Raw genomic sequence first — 24,127 nt, forward strand, 5'->3', positions numbered from 1 at the left:
AATCAATCTATCATGATTAGTTCAATTTGATCGCTAAACGTTCCCCTAATTTAAACTCACACTCTTAACACAAATCTCAAAAGTCCTCACTTTCCTTTGAATTAGGTTTCCAAGTCTTACCAATTGATGAGGATGATTAATGCTTTTCAGATGGCCGGTTTCCTTTCAATATACTCAGTTCATCAAACCTAACCAAAAAAAAAAATATTCCAATTTAGGCCAAAGATCAAACTTCAAATCAAAAACGAAGTTCATTATTACCCATTTTCACGAACAATTAGGGCATAAATGACTTACAACTCAAACTGATGGATGTTAGATGCTTGCTAACACTTCTGGATTCTTGATAACTCTTCACTTTGAACTATTCCAAGCAAATTCAATAGCTAGCTAGAACATCAAACTCTCAAGAACACACATGAACACATTAGATATATAGAGACCAGAAAATGGAGCTTGATGTTGAAAGGGATATGAGTCAGGGGAAGTGTGAGAGTGAAATGAGATCACTCTAGGTGATTCCAGGTCGGCGTTGTTTTATTCCTAAAGGGTCATCAGAAACGTCCTTGGGGTACGTCTCATATTGCAACATGTCAAAAACTACTAACTTATGGTACATATGCTGAAGGAGAAACATTGTTGTGCTTTGTCAAGGCACGATGATATTTCCATGGATGCAAGGACATGATCTCGGTAGCGTACAAGTCGCTGACTAGCATAGTCGTGCTTCTCCATAAATCTCCAAAGTTTTCTATTTAACTTGTTACGTTGTATTTTTGTATTATATGATATTTTAAGCCATTTACACGTGTATATTTGTGTTTATAAGTCACCAGCGTATATAATTAAAAATGTCACACATGTTCAGTGTCGTCAACTCTTGACTTGTTATGCTTGTTTTTAAAATATAGTGAGTTTTAGAGAGAGAAAGAGAGATGATACTTTTGAACAAATGGGAACACCAAAAAGCAAGCAAATTTACAAGTTGTTTAAAAGAAACGAGTTAAATAAACAATACACGGACTAATCCATTTCATCTCAAACTTTCTCACTCTGATGCCTAAAAGTCAAAGTGTCAAACTTCCCAAGGCCGACTTTAGAGCACTATGCAGCCCATTGTGGGCCACGAGTATTAATTCTTTTTAGGTGTCCAAGTTAACTATTGCGGCCCTCTCTCTCCTCTTTCTCTCACATCCGACATTCTCCCTATAAAAACACACCTTCTACTCTGATGTCAAAACAACCACCTTCCAAATTACCATTTTTTCCTCATAGTTAACAACTCTCTTTCTCTCTCTCATACACCCATTACTTACAAAATCATATACGTCAAGTTATATATATATCAATCTACAAAAAGTTTCATGGAGTATAACATGATCAACAGTTGTATTGATCAAACTAGTGGTAGTGAAGAGGATGATCAAATGAACATGTCCATGGATGATGACCTTAGACGAGGTCCGTGGACCGTCGAAGAGGATTTCGCTCTCATTAATTACATCGCCCATCACGGCGAAGGCCGTTGGAATTCACTTGCTCGTTGTGCCGGTACGTACATTTGCGACTCATTAGTAACCCAAATCACACTAGTTAGATTAACGTGACTTAATTAATCTTTTTGTCATTGATTATACAGGACTCAAGAGAACCGGAAAGAGCTGCAGATTGCGGTGGCTGAATTATCTCCGACCAGACGTTCGTCGTGGAAACATTACTCTTGAAGAACAACTCTTGATTCTTGAACTTCATTCACGTTGGGGCAATCGGTATTATGTTATTTAATATCTACTCATTGACTAAATCTTTTTCTTATTTCTCAGTAAGCTAATCACCTATTTATATGTTATATCCAGATGGTCAAAAATAGCACAACACTTACCTGGAAGAACCGATAACGAGATCAAGAACTACTGGAGAACAAGAGTTCAAAAGCACGCTAAACAACTAAAATGCGATGTGAACAGCAAGCAGTTTAAGGACACCATGCGTTATCTTTGGATGCCACGGTTGGCCGAGCGGATCAAGGCGGCCTCCGCCAACGCCACTGCCACGACCGGAGATTCTTCCACCGTAACAACCACCACCACTTCCTACCCAGTACTCAACCAACATAACATGGATAATATTACTGGAACAAGCCAGTCAGTAATGACCAACAGTTATGCTGGTTATGAGAATAATAACCTAATTATAAACCCTAGTTCACAGCATAGTTCACCGGTGTCTGACTTGACTGATGGTTATTATCCAACAAGTAACAGTAACGGTAACAGTAACAACCAAAGTCAAGACTTCTTTCAAATCAACAACCCAAGTACTTGTGACGGGTTCTATGGCCCGTTGATCAGCCCCTCGGGTTACTTTAACGGAGAGATGGAGTTTGCAACAGTGGAGGAGAACAATCAGTGGTCTGGTGGCATTAATAATGGTGGTGACTTTTCCGACAGTTTGTGGAATGTTGACGATATTTTATTTCTTGATCAACAATTCAACATATGAGGGACGAGCCCAAAAGGCCAAAAGTTTGATAAAGTTTAGGCACACTGTTACTGTAGAAACTTTAATTATTTGCAAAGAAATACCATATATTTGTTGATTTTGTAACAAGAGAAGATTAATTTTTTTCCTTCTTTGTGAGTGGGTTAATTATATGAAATAATTATAAATGTATTTTTTTAAATTCTTCAGTTTGAGTTACATCAATATTTCTTTTAATTGCTTTTCTAAAACGATACAATCCAAAAGTTCACGTGATGCTTAACCAACGAGATTAAATAAATCATGCGATTATGACTACAACGTTAACATAAATTTAAATTATCGTGAATCTCTAGTGTCACTTAACAAAATATGAGCCATTAATTACTTCAAACTAAAAGCTATATATACCCACTGGTTATACTCGGCCCTATACCCACTGGTCTTGCATGCCTACAGATATCATCGGGTCGGTTTTTAAGAATTTAAAAGTCTCGACTGAACCTTAATAAAAAGGTCTGTAAACCTTAACGAGTAACGAAATAAAAAAAAAACCCATAGACCCAACACCGGTTATGAGTAAAAGAAAGATTTGGCCTAATATTTAATAAGAGGATTAAGATGTGCATCTATTTTATAGAAGAATTTTAAAAAATATAAAAAAAAAATTTATGTCCTTAAAAATTAAGTGCCCTGACTAGTCGCCCGAGTTGCCCAACCCACCAGCTAGCCCCGGGTATCAGGCATCCATTAGGTTTGTTAAAAAATACAACTAATAAATTATAATATGATAAATTACTTGTATATCATCGCTATAAAAAGTTTGAAATATATATAATATATCAAATAAATATGATTTAAATCCGAAAAGATAAATTAAAGTTTCAAACCATAAAATATATAAATAGTATTAATAAAAGATATTTTTTTACCAATAGAACTCTTAGAATGAGCATTTAGTACTATACTAGATTTAATGAAAACTCAAAAATAAAACTTCTTTTAGTATGTGTTTCGGTTAAATGGATGTTTATTTTTGAGATCACCTATCTCATACTCGTATCATATTCATGAAGTTTTTTTAAAACTAGTATAATAACCGGTTTCGTACACAAATATCCATCGCATTACTCATCCCAAATGTTAAGAGTCGACAGGTTTGCTTATCGCCATTCGGATAGAAGTTCGATTGTCAATTCCTTGATATGAACATATATATTTCTAAGTTCCGTATGCTTGTTTGTAGAACCTGTAATTTTGTCATGTATATGTTTGCTACTTTGCATAATTGGGAGTCCTAGGGGTATCGTGCATTGTGAGATGTGAATAATTGGTTCCACTTACTTTATTGTATAATATATTATTTAGTAAGTTGTAATGATGTATTACATCAATTCATGGACTTTTGAAACCTAGTTTTGTAGGCCATCAGCTAAAAAGGATAACAAAAGAATGGAAACTTATGGCCTACTTCTAGATCATTGTATTTATTTATTAATTTCCTTTAGTTACAAATTGAACAATAGAGATCCAAGATTCCATTAATTTTTGTGTTTGCATTAGCTAATCAATAAATCAAAATCTAACTATTTAGAATTCGGGCATGGATATCTAATTTAATCTATAATCTATAATATTATTCTTTTAATAATACGGTGCTAACTTACTGAAGAAACACGAAATCACCACGGGTCTAACAGTTTAGCCCTGGGGTTAAGACCAATTGTATTTCCCATGACGGGGTTGAGTAAGATCCGGCTTGAACAAGTGAGAGTACCTGCAAAACAGTGTGTTCCGCCGCGGAAGCGTCCACTGAAAATTAGGTGGGTTTGGGACCCACCTGGCGCCTACAAGGATCTGACTCATATCCTCCTCCTGTTCATCAGCTTTGTTGCTGCTTAATGCCCCGCCAAACAAATTCCTGTGCGAGAGGGTGGACGGAAATTTTTCTTGCATTTTTGCCATGAGTTTTCTTATTCCGCTTCCCACCATGCCACAACATTAGGTGGTAGCGGCGTTTGTGACAGCTAGGTGGTCGGAACCTGGTGCTAGCGGTTATGGTGAAATTCAGCGGAGTGTTTGACAATTTAGCGATGCCCTTCGCGTTCGTTGTAACGGTATCCAGCGTGGGATTCCCTCTTTGCGGGGTGGTTGACGTTTGACCAACCACGTTGGTAGGTGTTTTCCCACTCATTTTAGCCAAAAAAATGGAAAGATCTTAGAAGAGGCTAGTTCTAGTAATGTGCATGGATGACGCCAATGAAGAAACACGAAATCACCCCAGGTCAAACAACTTAGTCGTGGGGTGAAGATCAAGTATTTCCCACGAGGGGTCGAGTATGATCTGACTAGAACAAGTGATAATACTTACAAAACAGAACACCGTGAGCTCGTTACGAGAATGAGTGGGGGAGTGGGTCTTCTCGTAACCACTATTTGGAGTGAGAATCAATATAGTTGAATGTGAAATATAAAACTTCTAAGACACCCGAGAGTATTCTTGTGCGAAGGCGTGGTTCCTTTTCCGTTGGAGGTAGTGGGGTATTTATAGCCTAATAGGAAGAGAGAGAAGGTGTGGCCACCTGTCATGTCAGGGAATCAACCAATTACGAGGCTTGTACGTGCGCCAGGGAAGTTGGTAGACATTATGGCCGACCAACTTGACATCATGTACTATGTAGTACTATTGACTGCGTGTTGTCGATTCCTTATTGGATGGGTGTCTTTTTCCATGAAGATATCTCTTTTTTGCACAATAACTCGGGAGATCATTGGCGCCACATTTCCTGAGATGTCAGGGAATGTTTGGCGTGGGATTTCCTTTAGTGCCATGGATTGTATCTGGCGTCTGCGTGTTCTGCCTGTGGAAACATCCATTAATCATTAGGTGGGTTTGGGACCCTACCTCTAGACTTACATATCAAAATTTAACAATAACTAATACGTCACCAAAATAAGCAAAACATACTAACTACATGTTAAAATCAAAGGTGAAAGATGAACAATAAGGATCCGATTCAAGACCGGATTGAAGTAAAAATTAGTTGATCGATTAAAGATGACAGATTTACCAACTGAAAGCCTCCATTTACAAATAAACAATCTGATGACTCTTTTATATATATTTATGATACTAGGTCCCCCTGGTATTACGGGGGCTGTACATTTTTCGTTTATAATATTTATATATATTTTTGGAATTTTATTTTATTTATTGTAAGGAAATTAATAATATACATAGGGTTTGATGATGGAATTGTTTCAAAAATACATAAGATGTTATAACTCGTCTAAAATCTATCTGGGTTTAAAGAGACCCATGTCCTGCTTATTTTCTTTTACTATAAAATTGTTTCTTATTAATCATTAATATCTTATTTTTAAAAAAATGGGTATTAATATTTAGAATATTCCTGTTTTATAGGATTTTTATATCAAATATTTGGTAAAATTAAATTTTAATTTAATGAGATGTTATAAACCGTGATACGGGAGTTTATATATATATATATATATATATATATATATATATATATATATATATATATATATATATATATATATATATATATATATATATATATACTAGTTCGATCCTCCTGTGTTACGGGAGTTTATTTAAAGTTTTGTTTTTAATCGTTTTACTATTTTATGATGATTTATTTTTTTAACGTAGTTCTGGTTTAATTTAATACATATATATTAGCTTGTTATTATATTATTTAACATTTGGGTTTTATCAATTGAGATGCTTAGGTTTTTTAGATTTTTAACGAACACGAGCATGCTGATTTTTTTAAATGTCCAAACATGAACGAAAATATTTGTCTAATGAAAAAAGGGGCGTTTATGTAGTTGACAATGGTGGGTAGTATCGGAAGTTAACCGACGATGGAAATGATAGACCAACAACGGAGAACATGTAAAGAATATAAATTAAATTAGGGTTTGATGATGAAAGTGCTTATCAATAAATAAGATCTTATAACCCATTTCAGAGCTATTAGAGTTTGGTAAGACCTATAACCCATAGAAATTATTCTTTAATGATTAAGGGTTTATTTTACAAATAAATGAGATGTTATAACCCGTTTAAGGGTTTTCCGGGTTTGGTGAGACCCATGACCCGTGACAATTATTGTTTGATTATGAAATAGTTTTACAAATAAATGAGATGTTATAACCCATTTAAAGACTATTCGGGTTTGGTGAGACCCATACCCGCGAATTCGGATCAAATGCATGAGAAGCCTTCATTTATAAATCAAACAATATGGTGGCTCTAAAGAATGGGGGGAACAACCTGAGAGCGACACCTAGGATTTTATGGTAGGCAATTATATAGATAGTTATATATATATAGGGGTGGGTTATAATAAAAAGAAACAGTTTTTTAGGAAGAGTAATAATAAATCTAAGCCCTTGGATCTATGATCTAGTGGTTGAGATTGATAGTTTTTAAATTACTAAATAGTTTTCTAGGATATAGGATTTAGGCTAACTAGTTTCCTAACTGTAAATTTTATGTTATTCCTATTTTTCTTACAAAACTTTATTTTAATCATTTTCTATATATATATATATATATATATATATATTATAGAAAATGGTTCAAGAGAGAAATGATATTATTGCAAAAAATGTGAGAAATGAATATGGACCACTAGTTTTGTTTTAAGTATTAAATGTTTAAAGCTAAATAAAGAAAATATTAATTATTCTCTTTCTTCAATTAATATAACTAATAAATCATAATACTTATCTATTTAATTAATATAACTAATTAAATTATTATAATTAGAAAATATTAAGAACTCATTTATTTTTATAACTTACTTTTTGTTTCTTGAATTTTTATCTTACACAAGTATAATTTATTCATACATTAAAATTTCTTTCTATCCAAAACTAATTTCTTCCAACTCAATATATTAATATCCATCAAAACATACTTACATTATAATGAATAATACCAAAAAACTATTTTACATGTGTTTGCATTAGATATCCCAACAAAAAACATACAACCTACAAAAAAACGTATAATCTACACTTGCTCTAAGAATAAGACAACATATAACCTACACACGAAAAACATTTAACCTACACACAAAGTTTATCATCAATAAAATACACATGCACACGAAAACATAAAACCTACACACGAAAATTTTATCTTACACAAATACAATTTATTCATACATTAATTTCTTTTTATTCAAAACCAATTTCTTCAAACTCAACATATCAATATCCATCAACACGTAGTTACATTGTGATGAATATTACAAACAACTATCTTACACATGTTTGCATTAAATGTCAATAAAATATATACAACCTACACAAAAACATATAACTTACACTTGTTCTAAGAATAAAAAATATATAACCTACATACGAAAAATATATAACCTACGCATGTGTAGGATATGTGTATCTTTGTGTGGTTTATGTAATTGTTGATGTCGAATTACATATGTAAGTTGTATGCTTTTTGTATGTTGTACGCTTTTATCGTTCAAAACAAGTGTAGGTTATATAACTTTGTGTAGGTTGTATATTTATTGCTTACATTTAATGGACACATTTGTATGATATTTTTTTATTATTATTATTTATGACAATAATTTTTATAGGCATACCCATTGGAAAAAAAATATATTATGTTTTGATATTTAGTGTTAAAAAACATGCTAATAAATTGAGTGGAATTTTTTTTTGTAATATAAAGAATAGTTTTATATGAATAAATTGTATTTATGTTAAATAAAATGAAGAATGTGTAAATAAAAAATAAAACTAAAGTAGTGTTTTTATCTTTTTAATTATTATAGTTAAATTAGTTAGATATATTAATTAGATAGAGATTTATTATGGTTATATTAGTTATAGAGTGCATTTATTGTTGCATTTACATTTTTTGTTATTTATTTTTAAATATTTAAAACCTAAAATAAAACTAGTGTCTCATATTCATTTCTCTCATTTCTTGCAATAATTTGATTTCTTTCTTGAATTTAAACATATATATATATGTATATATATGTATATATATATGTATACATATATATTTAAGATACTTAGATACTAGGCTTTATTCCCCCGCATTACGGGGTTGTTTTCATTTCTCGATTCTAATATTAATATATTTTTTTAGATAATAATTTTATTTATTGTAAGGAAGTTAATAATATATTTAGCGTTTGATGATGAAAGAGTTTTATAAATAAATGAGATGTTATAACTCGTTTAAAAGCTATCTATGTTTGGTGAGACCCATGACCCGCTTATTTTTTTTACTATAAAATTGTTTCTTAATTATAATTAATGTTTTTTCTAAAAAAATCGGATATTATTTTTAGCATATCACTGTTTTATAAGATATTCATATCAAATATTTGTGAGATTAATTTTTATATAATGAGATGTTATAACCCGTTTAGGGTTATCTGGGTTTGATGAGACCTATACCTGTGAATTTGGGTTATATGAATGAAAAACCTTTATATATAAATAAAACAATTTGATAACTTAAGGGAATATGGAGATCAACCACATAGCTTTTGAATGTTTGGTTTATATATATTTAAGATTTTTTTTATATTACTCACGATACATTCAATTTTGTTGCCAGGTTTATTTTCTTCGAGATAAACATTTGGCAAGCTATTTACATCTAAACCATTTTAAAAGAATTAATGTAACTGTTTATAATAAATATAATAAAAAATAAATGATAAAAATATACACATTTATAATGTTTACTCTTATAAATGTGAAAAAAATATTAAATTTTGTCCATGCTTTTAAATGTTATTATCTATTTGTGTCAATTTTCTTCAGCCATGAGTAATGCATGGATTTTACATTTATCTCTTGAAGTGTCGGCAAATAATATAAAAATAAAATCCACTTCATAAGAATTTGTATTTGGGGTTGTGAACAATTCTTTACCATTTTATTATTTTAAATAATTAGTATTGAAAACTACTCTTTCTTTGTGGATTAGCAAGCTGGTTTTCGTTTTGAGTGATCAACACCGATCGAGGCACCGATCACACACACTAGATGAAACGTCCTAAACTCATGGAGTCTCGTACGTTAGAAGTACACATTAAAAGTAGTTCTTAAACTTCAAATTGAACATAAAACAACGAGAGTCTTACAAAATCTGATATAAATTAAACTTGCCAAAGTTAAGAAAACAGTCAACTAACAATGGATGCCCCAACTGCTTTGATAACCCTCTATGCACAGCAGCAATCCATAACTCCCTCAACCTACAATCTGCTAACCTGTGTGCATATAAAAGTTAGCTACACGTTAAGTGAGTTATAGTTTAATTAATTGACAATTATTTTAAACATACAATAACATCTGACGTACCGAAACACAAACATAATATAAACGAACATGAATAAAGCATAACAGTCTAATCTGACTAACCTTCTTGAACTGAATGTATGTACTTTCAATTGTCGACGCTCATCATAAAGGCGTTGCCAATTCCTTGTCCCGATACATGGAAGCTAATTGTACCCATACAATGGAGTCTAACCGGCATCCATACAACATGGCCTAACTGGCTAGCCGACTAAAAACTTTAAACATAAGTGACCGTTAACTCACTTGATGCGTTTATGTCTCTGAGTTCACAAGTAATCCTTTCTAGGAACCGATCCTTGAATATTTGTTAAAGTTATCGTTAATAACTGAACTAACATAACTGACTGAAACCTATCTCGCATATAGTTAACTTCCACGCTTGAACTAGGAAGATCATTATGGAAGTATCGCATGGTTCATATATACCAGGGTTTAAGCATACATGATCTCTCATTAATTCACAGTTTCGCACATAATGAACTTGTAATAACCTGAGGGTTCTCTCATAAACTGACTAATAAACACTAAGGGGTTTACGCATTAACTGAACTCGTAAACACTAAGGGGTTTCTCACATAAACCAAAATCGAAAACACTATGGAGTTCACGCATATTGATGCGGTGAATACAGTCAATTAATTATCAACTAAATTAAACAAGTAATAAAAACTAGACCTGAGACTCAACTACACAAAACACCGACAAGTGAACTGATCAATTGTGTTAAGGCTAAGTAAGTCCGGAATATTGAACCCACAGGACTCTATAAATTACGTTAATTAACTAATTAGACTCGACTTACAACACGCCTATTAATTATTAATGTTTTAAGGGGGAATTTAAACTAATATTAAACTAAGAAAGTAAATAAACAAGTAAACGAGAAACAAGCAACTAAACACAAGATCGAAACCAATAAGAGAAGGAATCTACCTAGGTAAGAATCCCATGCATCAACAATCATCAAGAAATAGACAAATAACATGATTATGGAAACTGATTTCTAAACATATTCATCTAACAAAACCCTAAGGATCTTTGACCGAATCAAATGAAATCCCGAAGAACATTTATTAGATTATTAAGCAATCAGTTGAATTGATTTCCGCAAAGTTATCAAATAGGGTTAATTAATAGTATCTAAAGCAAGCAATCTTACGAAACACTAAACCCTAGATAACTTGATAAGCTAACATGACATCATGAACATGGATCAACACAATAAGCAAGAATATTTTCACTAACTATCCTAGCATGCAATTGACCAAGACACATGAACAACTCCTCACCTTACAACTATTGGAATTTAGCAAAACATTTAAAACCCTAACCAACTATCAACAAGCTTCTATGATCTAATGGGCCCATTCAACCATAATAATCAAAACACCAAGTAATTAATTAAACATAAACACTAAATCTAAAGAACACAATCAAGAGATAAAAGATCTATGTGAAGCAATAGTTAATAATCAATCAAGATAATAAATACTTATACGCATCATGAAAACAAAACCAAGTCTTTTACTATTAAATAACGAAATCCATAATCAAACAATTATCCAAAGCAAGAATCATGCATCAAATATGTTCATCAAACCTAGGTAGACATAAAGTCTAGCCTAGCATAATCATAATCAAATAACTAAACCAAAGAACAAAAGGAAACATCATGAAAGATAATGAACAAAGAACAAAGATAAAGAACGAGAGAACCTGTCTTAATCGACCCTTGAACACTTGGATGAAAGCCAGATAATCTTCCTTGATTACTAGCTTCAAAAACAATTTGAAAAAAACCTTGAAAACCCTCTCAAAATCGGCTGCAATAATTGTCCAACTCGGCTAGGTTTGCAAGATATGTTTATATAAGCGAGTAACGGGCTTGGAGTTGCAAAGATGGCTGACCAGGGAGCCCTAGGCGCCGCGCGAAGGCATATTGCCTTCTGGCTTTGCGTGTGGCGGCGCCCCTTTTGCTGACCAGAAGGCATAGGCGCCCCGCGGCCCCTTCCTTCGCGTGCGGCGGCGCCCTAAAAAGGGAATTTTCGTTTTTTGTTTTTTATTTATTATTTAATCATGTTAGATCCCTTTCTTGAACTCTAAGTAACGTTTAGAACCTTCTAGACCTTCTTTTTCTTGACTTACAAATCACCATCTACATGAAAACAAATCGAAACGCTAAGTGGAACAATCATGTAATCATTAACGAGCAAAACGTACTTAAACTTCGCATGAAAAGATAGAAAAAATTAAGTAAAACATGCAAGACACCAAAAGAGTTAAAACACGATAAATATATAAAACTTGACTCAAAACCTAAATTAATAAAAGATAAACAAAACTCGAACTTAAACGAACATAAAACATTAAGGAAACACAACTTTACACGGGATTCGAGATGTATAAATACATGTATATCACATATACTGACTCACAAACAGTGGGGGTTTCTCCCATAAACTAAACTTGTAAACATTAGGGGGTTCACACATAAACTAAATTTTCAAACACTAGGAGATCTTGCATAAACTAAACTCGCCAACACCAGGGGGTCACACATAAACTGAACGCGCAAACACTAGGTGGTTCATGCATTCTGGACTTTTGCATGAACCAATCTAGTTCTCAAATTCAAGATCCCTTTTTTCGGATTTTATAGTTTTGACGGTTCTTGGACCCCATGCGAGTTCTAGCATATTGCGGCTTCAACTAACAATCTAGATGTAGGTCAAGTTTAACACTTTCCTAACCTTTAAGAGCCGATTTATAGCCAAGCGAACTTCTAGCCCTAATTGAGTAAATCTTGGCCACCTTTTTTCATAACACTAAGCCATATGTCATGAGATCTAGATATAGGGCTTGGGGGAGATCAAGTTTGTTACGTTCTTGATTTTTATTGCCGATCTATCATCTTAGGGCTTCATGAACCCACAAACAATCATAAAACGAAACCTTCAGTCGAGATCATACATTTTCATGACTCGAACTTTATGCAATATGATAAAGATGCCAGATCTTGCTTCTTAAATGATTTTCCTTGCACAAAGATGGTGAGATCTAGCCTTTGGTGTCTTTGATCTTGAGATAAGTTTAAGTGTGTGTAGCTTTAGGTGTAATGGTTGTGACATTTGTTTCCGTTTCGAAACCCAGCCCGCTTTAATTTTCCTAAATAAAATTTGAATTTCTTTTCTCATTAAAGTGCTAGATTTTTTTATGTTAAATATTTTGTATGCAAAAATTTTCCTAAATTTATTAATGATATTAATCGTTACTAATATATATATATATATATATATATATATATATATAGGGTGGTTAAATTACAAAATAGTGTGTGTAAGAAGTGTAAGAAGTAATCTGGTGCGTTAGATATGTTGATCTGATGGTGGATATAACACTTTCATTAGCATTTTGGTTTTACACGTAAAACAACAAATCTTATTAACATTTTGAATGTAAAACACCAATTATTTAAGACTTTACATGTAAAAATTAATATTTTACATGTAAAATAACACTTTTCATTAATAGTTTATAAAATAACACTTTCCATTAGCATTTTACACGTAAAACAACAAATCTCATTACGTTTTACATGTAAAACAACAGTTTTTTAAGACTTTACATGCAAAACAACACGTTTCGTTATAATTTGAATGTAAATTCAATAATTTATATATATATATATATATATATATATATAAGGGTATGATCTAGAGAGAACTCTTCCAAATAAGAGAACTAGAGAACTCAATTATTTTCATTGATTTCACATAATCAAAATTGAAATATAAATAAAATTAAAAACAAAACCCGTTTTTCATAGGAAATGACAAATAAGGAATTAAAAAAATATAACATTCCCTGCTTAAAAATAAGGAATTAATGTGTGTTTACCAGTTCACTTATGCAATATTATACGAGGTTGTGCTTTATATTTGTAAATCAAGTAACAATATGTTGATACTAGATCGTATATGTCTGATTGCACATATGTAACACATGAATCATTGGTATATTACACATGATTGGCACAAAATAAATGTTGTTATCGTGTGTTTGGTTTGAAAATCAAACATTATTTTGTGTATATCAGTTTACATATGCATTATACTCTGTTATTTTTGTTTTTGAACCAAACAATAAAACGTTGATGAAAAGTTACTATTTGTTTGATTGCATATACGCAATACATGATTAATGTGACTGATTAAATGTTTTATAGATAAGTTTGTTAAAACACTGTAATGTTGTTTTACATGATCATATAATGTATATAACTGCATATGTGTGTTACATTATAACATGAATAGAGTCAGGCTGATACGACATTTGTAATTGTGTTTATTATATACATGTATCATATAATTGTAAATGAATGGTAAGGAATTGTATGGTGTTTGTTTAGGTATACGTACATGCAAATATATGTAACTTTCATCATGTTTGCTAACATGTGGACATAATGCATACAGTTAATAACAAAAAAAAAATGACAATTTTATAACTTACAAAGAAAGGCAAAAGAAAAGAAACAAAACCTGAAACCGCAAGGCCAGTACGAGTACCTATAATGGCTAATGACGAGCAGACATAGCATGTGGTAAAAAAGCTAATAATTGTATATAACAAAAAAAAAGTAAAAAAAGTCGTCTGCTGATACAAAAACAGGTAAGTTATAATGTTTATATGTTTTTTTTCGTTATTTTTAAAAGAAAAAAATGGTCAACTATATAGTTTTTTGCTTTTTTTAATTTTAGACGTTTATTTATTTCTATTACAAAAATAGAAAAAAAAGATGTCACGGGCATCAGGACATAAAAGGAGCAGGACTTCGAAACAAGGAATATCATCGGACGTTGAATATGCAATTCTAGGTAAAAAACACTCAAACGCACACATACTTGTTAACACGTATTATATACATATATAATATTTCATATATTTTACAACAAAAAGTGAATCGAGATCATCAAAACGTGCATGCGTTTTGAGACGTGGAACACTGGATGTTGACGTATCCAAAAGCAATAAAGGACATGAGCATTATATGTTGCATTACACTTATGCACTACCAATTTGTGTAGACACGGTATTAATGCGTCTTGTACGTTTACGCATATAACACATACACATTACTGATGTGTTAGACGTTTACGCGGATATGGTGTATTAAACGTTGACACGGACTTCATGTAGTGCGTATAGGTGATGCATATGCATTATTTACATCATTAATGCAATACGTATATGCATTACATGATTTAATGCGTCTTGTACGTTTACGCATATAGCACATACGCATTACCAATGTGTTATACATTCACGCGTATATGGTGTATTAAACGTTGATGCATATATCATGTATTGCATATAGGCAATGCATATGAATTATATGCATCATTAATGCAATACGTATATGCATTACAAGATGAAATGCACATGTGTACTACTGTTGTATTTTACGTTTAAGCGGATTCATTGTATTACGTACACTAAAACACATGCATATTACGAAGTTTTAGATGTACGCCATAATCATGTATGACATATGTTTTAGATATGTATACATATGTGTGTTATCAGTGTATTAAACACATGTGTTACCCGTGTTTTAACATGTGGAAAAATAAAGAGTGCCAAGGGAAAGAGAATAGTGGCAAAACAGTATGTAGGGAGTGGGTTACGGACTCGTTCATCGCCAAAACAGCTATTTACATGCATCGAAGGGTTGTCAAAGAAACAACGTGACACTGTTCGAAGCATAGGGTTTGGAAAAATGCTACATTTTAACGTAAACGGTATACCGGCTGGGCTAGGGAATTTCGTGGTTGATAAGTTCAACCCGGATAATATGGAGATTGATTTGGGTGCCAGTAAGGTCAAATAGACACCAATCCACCAACTTCTCGGGATACCAAATAGCGGTATACAATTATCATCAATGGAGTGTACCAAGAAGTTTGTAGGAATACAAAAGACTTGGAAAGGGAGGTATCCGAGAACATACGTCGCACTAACCGAGATAGTTGACCAGATTGAAGATAATCGTGAGGATGGTGGGATGATGTTCAAGCTTGATTTTTTGGCCCTATTCCTTAGCGTGATGGGGAAGATTCAACAAACTGGGAAGTGCAAGCTTGACATCATTCATCATATAAGAGATGACACCAACATTTGTGACATTGATTCGTGCTCGTTCATCATCACTTTAATGAAATAATGCAAGTCTAGTTGGAAAAGATGTGATCTGAAATCAATATTTATCGGACCGCTGACGATACTCGTGGTACGAATTTCATTAAATGAATGATTATAAATTTCTTTAACATTATTAAACGTGCGTGTAGCTAACAGTTGTAAAAAAATGACAGTTAACCTATGTGGATATAGTTTCCCGATAAAATTTTGGAGCATGGTAAATTGAAAAAAAGGAAAAAGTTAGAAAAGAAACATGGAGGTTTTGGACAGGGTGAGGCGAGGGACATGTATTTGGGCGTGGATGGCAATGAAAGCGAGGACGAAAAAGAGATTAATATGTCTGTAGACCTGTATATTCCGACTGATATGACGGTACGAGTTACAACCATCATACATGTATATATTTAGTATAGTGGAACTATTAACATTAATAACATATGATGCGTTTTTATTAACAGGGACATGTGTCCAAGCTTGACACGCTATTTGAATATGCCATTAAAGACAATAGAATAATTGAAGGAGCTCTACGTGAAGCATATTTTTCTTTTCCAACAATTAGTGAGATAAAGACTTTTGTTGACAGGTATAAAAATTTATACAAAGATGTTGTGAATGTTGAGGGTGACAATGCGAACGTTGATGGTGAGAAGTTTGAAGATGATGCTGAAGAGGAGGAGGGTGATTTGAAGCTGGACGACGTGATAAAGAGTATCACAGGCAAAACAAAAGAAGTTGACTATGAAAAACCGAGTTTCAGTCTCGGTTTCAGCTCCCAAGAATCAGGTGGCATGGAAAACGAAACGAATGCTAATGAAAACACGGGTATAGTGTCATGCCAACCGGTTGATATAGAACAGTTGATGAGTGATGAAGAAATGCTGGTCTGTTGATACCTAAGGGGACTGGTAGAGTATAAAAGTAATGTGGAAAGAAAGAGCACAAGGTTGAAAATTACAGAACAATCGAAGGAGGAAGATGGAATTGTTGATAGAACATTGTTTTATTAAATTTTTATACATGTATAATGTTTGTAATTACATGTGAAAACAAAGTAGTGTGTATATGTAGCAATGTGCACATATAGCAATGCATATATGTAGCGCGTTAATATGGCATCAACGTGTATGTGTACGGTTCATGAAACATCATGCAAGTATTGATGTTTCATGCATACACGTTATTAATTTGGTGCATATATACACTTACTGTATTATTGCGCATACGCATTAAAGTGCGTATATGCGCTGTTAATTAATTATACATGCATGTATAATGCATATATGTACTATATAGACATATATATAACATTAGTATCTGTTATCAATTTAATATTATACAAAAAGGATATGTTTGAAGCCTACTACGGTGTTTACATGGACGCTTTTTTTGGTGGAATCTCTGTTGCCGGGTAAACCGGTTGAGCGAAGCGTGGTTAACTGTTGGGTCGCGATTTTAAACTATCAAGAACAATTTAGAAGCACGGATCAATAAACTGTTTATTTTGTTGCGTAAACTATTGTAAGTTTACAGTATATATCGTCTTAAAATATTTGAATAACACTTATATAATTATTGTTGAAGTGTCATTAACTAATTGTGCAAGGTTGGATGGATGCTTACAAAAAAGAAAACAACATATGAAGAAAGGGTAAACACGTTTCAAAAAAACTTGTTATCTGTGCTAAACGGGGATAAAAGCAAGATGGATTTAAGAGAGTATGATGCGGTGTCGTTGCCAATTTATGAAAAAATCACTTTTATGTAATCGCGTTCGACATGAGGGAAGCTGGTGCTTATATTTTTGACAACATGGTGTCAACCGTGTATGGCGTTAGAACCAACACCGTTTACACATAAAAAAGTACGCCGTACAAAGTGGTAAGTCAAGCATAATATTAATATATTAACGATGAATATAAGTAGGTAGTCGGGTGTTACACATATGTAGTATGTTAAAAAATTTCACATGTAATAGATTATAAATATATATTGTTGCCATACACGTTTGTTATAATGGTTTTTTTTTCGTTTACACAGGTTGACATATTTAGCAGATACCCAAAATCGGTCGGACACCCAAAAGCTAAACGAGATGATTCGTGCACTGCCAAGAAGAATGGAGTTAAAATGGGCAACAACAGGCAATGTAACAGATTGTCATGTATTCGCAATGCGACACATGGAGTTCTATAAAGGAGGAGATCGTGTTGAGTGTGATTTCGGCATGGAAGATGACAGGAAGGTTGAGCAGATCAATATTCTTAGGATGAAGTACATAGCTCACATATTGCTTTCAAGGGGTAAACCATGTAAAAGATGACATGTTGGCAGATGCTAGATAATTAGAAAGAAAAAAAACAAATCAGGTTGTGGTTAAAAAGGTTCATTTTAAAGAAGGTTAATGGATAATTGTTGATACTTGATAGTTAAGAACGAAAGAAACGGTAATCGTGTAAAAACATATGGTGTCAGGTAGTTTGTGACATGCTTATTTTGTTTGTTTTGACACGTTCAATTGAATGAGACGGTTGGATGGTATGGATTAAAGCACTTGTTTTGATTGTTTTGATATGTGTAAGTGAATGAAATATTTGAATGGTATGGATGTAAGTGTTTATTTGTTAGTTGAATGTGTGTAAAAAATGTATAGGGATTGTGCAACGTATACATAGAAGACATATATTCGATGTTCGACATATGTAAGTAGAATGTGTGATGCACACGTGTAATATGAAATCATAATAAGGTGTTAGGGACCGATGAGTGATGCACACATGTAATATGAAAACATAATAAGGATAACCATACATTACATTATATAATTGGAGATTAAAAAACATATTTAGTTGTATTCAATAAAGTGTGCAAATACAACATAATAACCAGAATGTAGCGTCAAACAGCACGTGTAAATGCGTATACGCAATACAACAATCAGAATGTAACATGTAAAAAACACATGTATATAAACCGTACGACGCGTAATGATAATGCACACGTCAAAAAACGTCAAGTATAAAAATCAAAGATGAATATGTATTACACCAACGTAAGTTTCATTGGGTTGTACCAGTAATAATATCAAAATGTCTTAAAACACATAATTGTCTAATACAAAAACGTGATATGCGCTTATTAAATATACGTAACAATGTAATGCACGTGTGTAATATAAAGTGCAGAAAATCATGTAGGCATGTAATATAAAATGCAGAAAATCGTAGAAGCAACGCGGTTGGATCGTGTCGTATAACGGTTGACAAAACGATCGGTGATTGACCTAGCCACAGCAGTATCAGCTAAAACATCAGCAGCGGCGGCGGCAACGTCTTTAGCAGCTTTGACCTTTTCGCAGTTACGGGAGTCATGATCGGTCACGTATTTGTTGCACTTGTTACACAGCCTTAGGTTTTTGTTACAGTTTTCCAGCATTTTTTCAACTACGCCGACATGACGTTTAGTACCCGACCCCTTGTTTATAATACTAGTGGGTGGCTTGATATTCACATCAACCATGTCGGGCTGTCCAACAAGCTCACTTTAACAGCTCAGCTACCACCGCACCATAATAGTGTCTGCTTTGGCCGGGACGTACCACCATTGCCTCACGGATTTGCTTTTGGTTGCCAAGGCGGTCACCCATCCTCATACTACTCCCATCCTCATACTACTCCCAAACCACCCTTCAGCATCAGGATCCATTGACCTTGATCCTTTGTTTGATACTTTACCCTTTTTCTATGTAGTCTTCTCTAGATGTTCTTTGGCAACTTTAACATGATCATCAATGAAGAATGAACCATCCCGATCAACATTCAAACGCGTATAAAGATCAAGATATTCCTCTGCCATCACATCTTCAATTTCAATGTCCTCGTCCTCATAAATAAATGACGTATTCCCATGTGGAATACTCGTATCAAATTAGACTCCCACGTCATTAATTACCTCCACGTCCTCCTTTGCTTCCAAAGCATCCATCTCTTCATCATTCAAACCCAATAATAATGAAATTTGATCACGATCCAGGGCAAAGTCCACAAACTCACCCTCCTCGATCTCATCAGCATTAACAGAGCTAATCACGATCCTTTTCTCATAATTCATAAATAATATCATGTTGGATTTGGTTGACTCGATAGGAGTGACATTGGTAGTATCTGGATAGACTACCATTTGTTGATCATCACCCGCACCAACACCACTCGTACCAGAAGACGTACCTTGAGTTTGTTTCGGCTCACCGCCACTAAATCCAACTGCATTAGGATCTTTGTCATCATCATCATCATTCTTCAATTTCTTTAATGCATCATCTTTACACGTTAATTGAAGAATGAGTTCTTCTTGCTCTTTGATCTTCTCCCCCTGAGCATTAACAAGCTCACGGAGGTCCCGATTCTCCTTCTGGAAATACGATATGTGACTCACCAATATTAGGTGATTCATCAGTAGTTGATCTAGTTGATGACGATCAGCAGCCATTCGATTCTCATGAAGATGAATCAAACTCAGTAGCATATCCATTTGTTGTGAAATAGACAAAACATGAAATGTGGGAGGTACCGGCTGCACTGGACCTTGAGGACTGTTAACCCTCATGAATGATAAAGCCGGAGGCTGCATCTACATCATAGTAGTATATGGAGAAGTAACTATCGATGTAATAGGAGATGTCGGCATTGGAGATAACAACGATTGTGGAAAGGAAGCAAATATCGATGATGTTGTCGTCGTAAGAGTAATGATCGGGGTGCTAACAGTAGGCGATACCACCGGCATTTATTGAGCTAACAACCTCGGTATTTATGGACCTATCTCCACACCATCTCCTCGTGTAGCACGGCGTTTCGACGGTTGTTCTTTCATCACCCCCTTACCCTTACGTTTACGTTGAGTATCTGTAGAGCTAGCTACCTCACGATCTCCCCCGTTTCCACCGTCTCCACCATCACCGTCATCACCACCATCATTACCACCAAAGTTCTCACCTGGTCCCTCTTCTCATTTGGAATCTGAATCATCTTGGATTCAACGGTCATTAGAAGGACATACATAATCTACATTCACCAAATAACCAATCAAACATTTGGCCCTCGGACGATCCTCATTCGTCTACTTACGGTATGTTTGCATACACTTCATCGTGTCAGCTGTTATGTGTTCTAAGAGTAACACATCGTCAAGCAAAGTCTGATCAATCTCAAGATCAGGGATCAAATCTTGAATAATCAGCTGGAGGAAGTGCGGATACATAAGAAACTTATTCTTATGATGCTTGACCAGGCAGTTCTTCTTAAAATGATAGAAAATAAGCTCAGAGAAATTTAACGGTTTGTTCAATATAAGAGCAACGAAGGATAACTGCAACATGATCCTGCACTCGTCAAAACCACCTTTACGTCCCCAAGGCAGTGGATAAGAACATGCAACATGTACTTGTACTGTTCGCACAAGTAGGCCTTGTTGTACTGGGAACGATCCAGGTCACCCTTATAAAATATCGCTGAAATAATCCACGTATCAGGATCCGATCAAACTCACAAGGATTATTCATGTTATCAAAAATCGACGAACTCGACGTATCACACCCGGAGTAATAGTGATAGTCTTATCCTTCACCACGAGAACAATATGGTTCTCACCCTCCACTTATCGAGCACTATCCCAAAACAGGGCGTATCACGCGAAAATGTACGGTGACATTAGCGAATATAGCATATAATTAATACTTGAATGATGTAGAAATGCTATTACGTCTCCAAAAATAGCTCGGTCTGGAAAGTCCTCTCATAAGAATGCACAAATGTTGTGCTTCTTGTCATAGGCAAGATCAGGAACAGCCAGTTCTACTTGTTGTTGTGGTGCTTGTGGTTCAGCAGCTTAAGGATCGGCTTGAGTAATTGGTTTTTCTTGTATGACAGTATTCTCTTGAATATCAGGGTCCTGCGGTGCCGGAGCATCATGTATAATCTCATCTGCCATTTCTGTAACATCAAAACACGAATATTAGTAAACCCGAACTTAATTATAGTTTAAATCAATGTTCAATTTATAGTTAGTGAAAGCTGAATTCTATTTAAAATTTATAAGGTTCATTCGCTATCTCATTCGTTATGATGAATGGTTTATGACGAATGGACTGATTCTTTATTCTTATAATAACGAATGAGTGAATAGCGAAAGGTTATGAACGAACGAGTCCATTCGTGAATTATATAGAGCGAATGAAGGTCCATTCGTTATATAATCACATGAATGTGTTAATTCATTATGCAAGTACAACGAATGGGTTCATTTGTCAACTGTAGACACGAATGAGCATCCATGCATAGTCCATAACGAATTACACCAACAACTATTAAACTTTGACTCTCAAACGTCAAAGTCAAAATTAGATGAACCTTAATAGTCAAAACATGCAAAACAATAATCAATTAAACCATAAACGATGATGAATTGATACAAAGCTTGTATAATCAATCTCGTAATAGCAACTTTAACTGATTCAAACTCATCAAAAAGCCAAACATTTATTTTTCAATGATTCATATGATTATTACATTTAACCGGTTTAATAAATAACCAAATTAACCTATCAAATGACCATGGATTGTGACGAAAATCATTGCAATAGTGTTGTCTATACCTTAGGAATCTCAAATAATCAACAAATTGGTTTTATGATGGTCAAAGTTCTGAGAAAAATTTAGTGAATGGCCACTATTCTTTCTGTATTTGCAGTAAACGAGGTGAACGAATGAATGATTCATTAACCCACTGTTCTTTATATATTCTAGATCTGCGCACATACCTAGACAGACGAATCAGATCATTCGTTAATTCAAAATTTAGTGAATGGCCCACATTCGTTGTCTCATTCATTAACCAATGTTAACGAATCAATAATAAATGAAAAACCATAACAAATAGCCAAAGATTCGTTCTTCATTCGTTATCCTTATCCATGACGAATGAGGTCATACGTTATCAGATGAAGCCGAAGCGAATAGGTACAACGAATGATTACATTCGTTATTCTTTTACATTAAGAATGACCTTAAGTCATTATCAATAATGATAGATAATGGGTTCCGTTATTTATTCTCACAATAACGAATGTGTATTAAATAACCTATTAAAAATGAAAATTTTTCATTTTCAATTTTCAAGAATTAAACATGCATTGAAACTTGTGTCTCGATGAACTTTACCTTAAGATGTTTACCGCTCGGAGTAAAACCAATACCTTAACATGTTTTACGTGCATAACACATAAGTTAAATGAATTAATTTAAACCTGATTAACTTAAATGAATTAAATAAAAACGTTAGAAATTCTTTTTGGTATTTTTCTTTTTCAAATTTTACCCTTTAGCTCGAAAATCGAAAGTAAAGTAGAAATCGAAATAAAAACACTTTTTTTTTATATTTTGTATATTTTAGAATTAAAAACAAAGAAAAATAAGAAATCTATTCTATGAAAGCAGTACATATTTTTGTGAGTTGAGCAGAGAATCATATTGACCAAATCATCATTCCATCTCAGTTTTATATTTCAGCGTTATTATGACTAGCGTTAAGTTGGTCATTGATATTGTTGTCTACTAAAATCTTATAATAAATTTTCAAAGCGTTTTTGTGATATGATTTAGTTTTAATTAAAGCACAGAAAATCAAAAACTATCAGCCTCTAATCTTGGTTCAGGCTTAATTTGACTTTTACCATGTCACCCCAACTTGACTTAAACAATTATACCTGAAGATCAAAATATATGATTTATATTGATTAAGCAATCTAAGTTCATAATCCCCACTACAAGGTATACCCCCTTTATCAAGAAATACACAAAGTTTCCTTTATTGTGAATGAGTATGCACGAGTTCATCTGTAGGCTTACAGACATTGTATCCCCTGGGGTTCATTTCTTACTGGTATTAAGACGCACACAAAGAAGGAACAATGCATGACTCACAACAGATTTTGATCAAATCAGTAATGAGTTTTTACAAAGTACAACAGTGATCTAGTTTATTGACTTAGGGTTTGCTC

At 33.6% G+C, this 24,127-nt stretch overlaps 1 protein-coding gene across 1 annotated transcript; it reads left to right on the plus strand.

Annotated features, from left to right (window-relative positions):
• Positions 1 to 971: 971 nt before the first annotated feature.
• Positions 972 to 2,639, plus strand: LOC143557350 (MYB-like transcription factor EOBI). Its single transcript, XM_077046443.1, has 3 exons — positions 972 to 1,551; positions 1,640 to 1,769; positions 1,857 to 2,639. The coding sequence occupies exons 1-3, from the start codon at positions 1,365 to 1,367 to the stop codon at positions 2,500 to 2,502; spliced, it is 963 nt and encodes a 320-aa protein (XP_076902558.1). The 5' UTR covers positions 972 to 1,364; the 3' UTR covers positions 2,503 to 2,639.
• The last annotated feature ends 21,488 nt before the right edge of the window (positions 2,640 to 24,127 follow it).

Source organism: Bidens hawaiensis, unplaced genomic scaffold, assembly GCF_021521415.1.
Source record: "Bidens hawaiensis isolate Kalapana, Puna unplaced genomic scaffold, B.hawaiensis_p1.1 tig00018916_1, whole genome shotgun sequence".
NCBI lineage: Eukaryota > Viridiplantae > Streptophyta > Magnoliopsida > Asterales > Asteraceae > Bidens > Bidens hawaiensis.

Bases quoted from the DNA above. Each gene is read 5' to 3' on its own strand.
- LOC143557350 (XM_077046443.1), top strand. From the start codon at position 1,365: ATGGAGTATAACATGATCAACAGTTGTATTGATCAAACTAGTGGTAGT. The intron at 1,552-1,639 runs GTACGTACATTT...TTGATTATACAG, and splicing joins TTCACTTGCTCGTTGTGCCG to GACTCAAGAGAACCGGAAAG. The intron at 1,770-1,856 runs GTATTATGTTAT...TGTTATATCCAG, and splicing joins CATTCACGTTGGGGCAATCG to ATGGTCAAAAATAGCACAAC.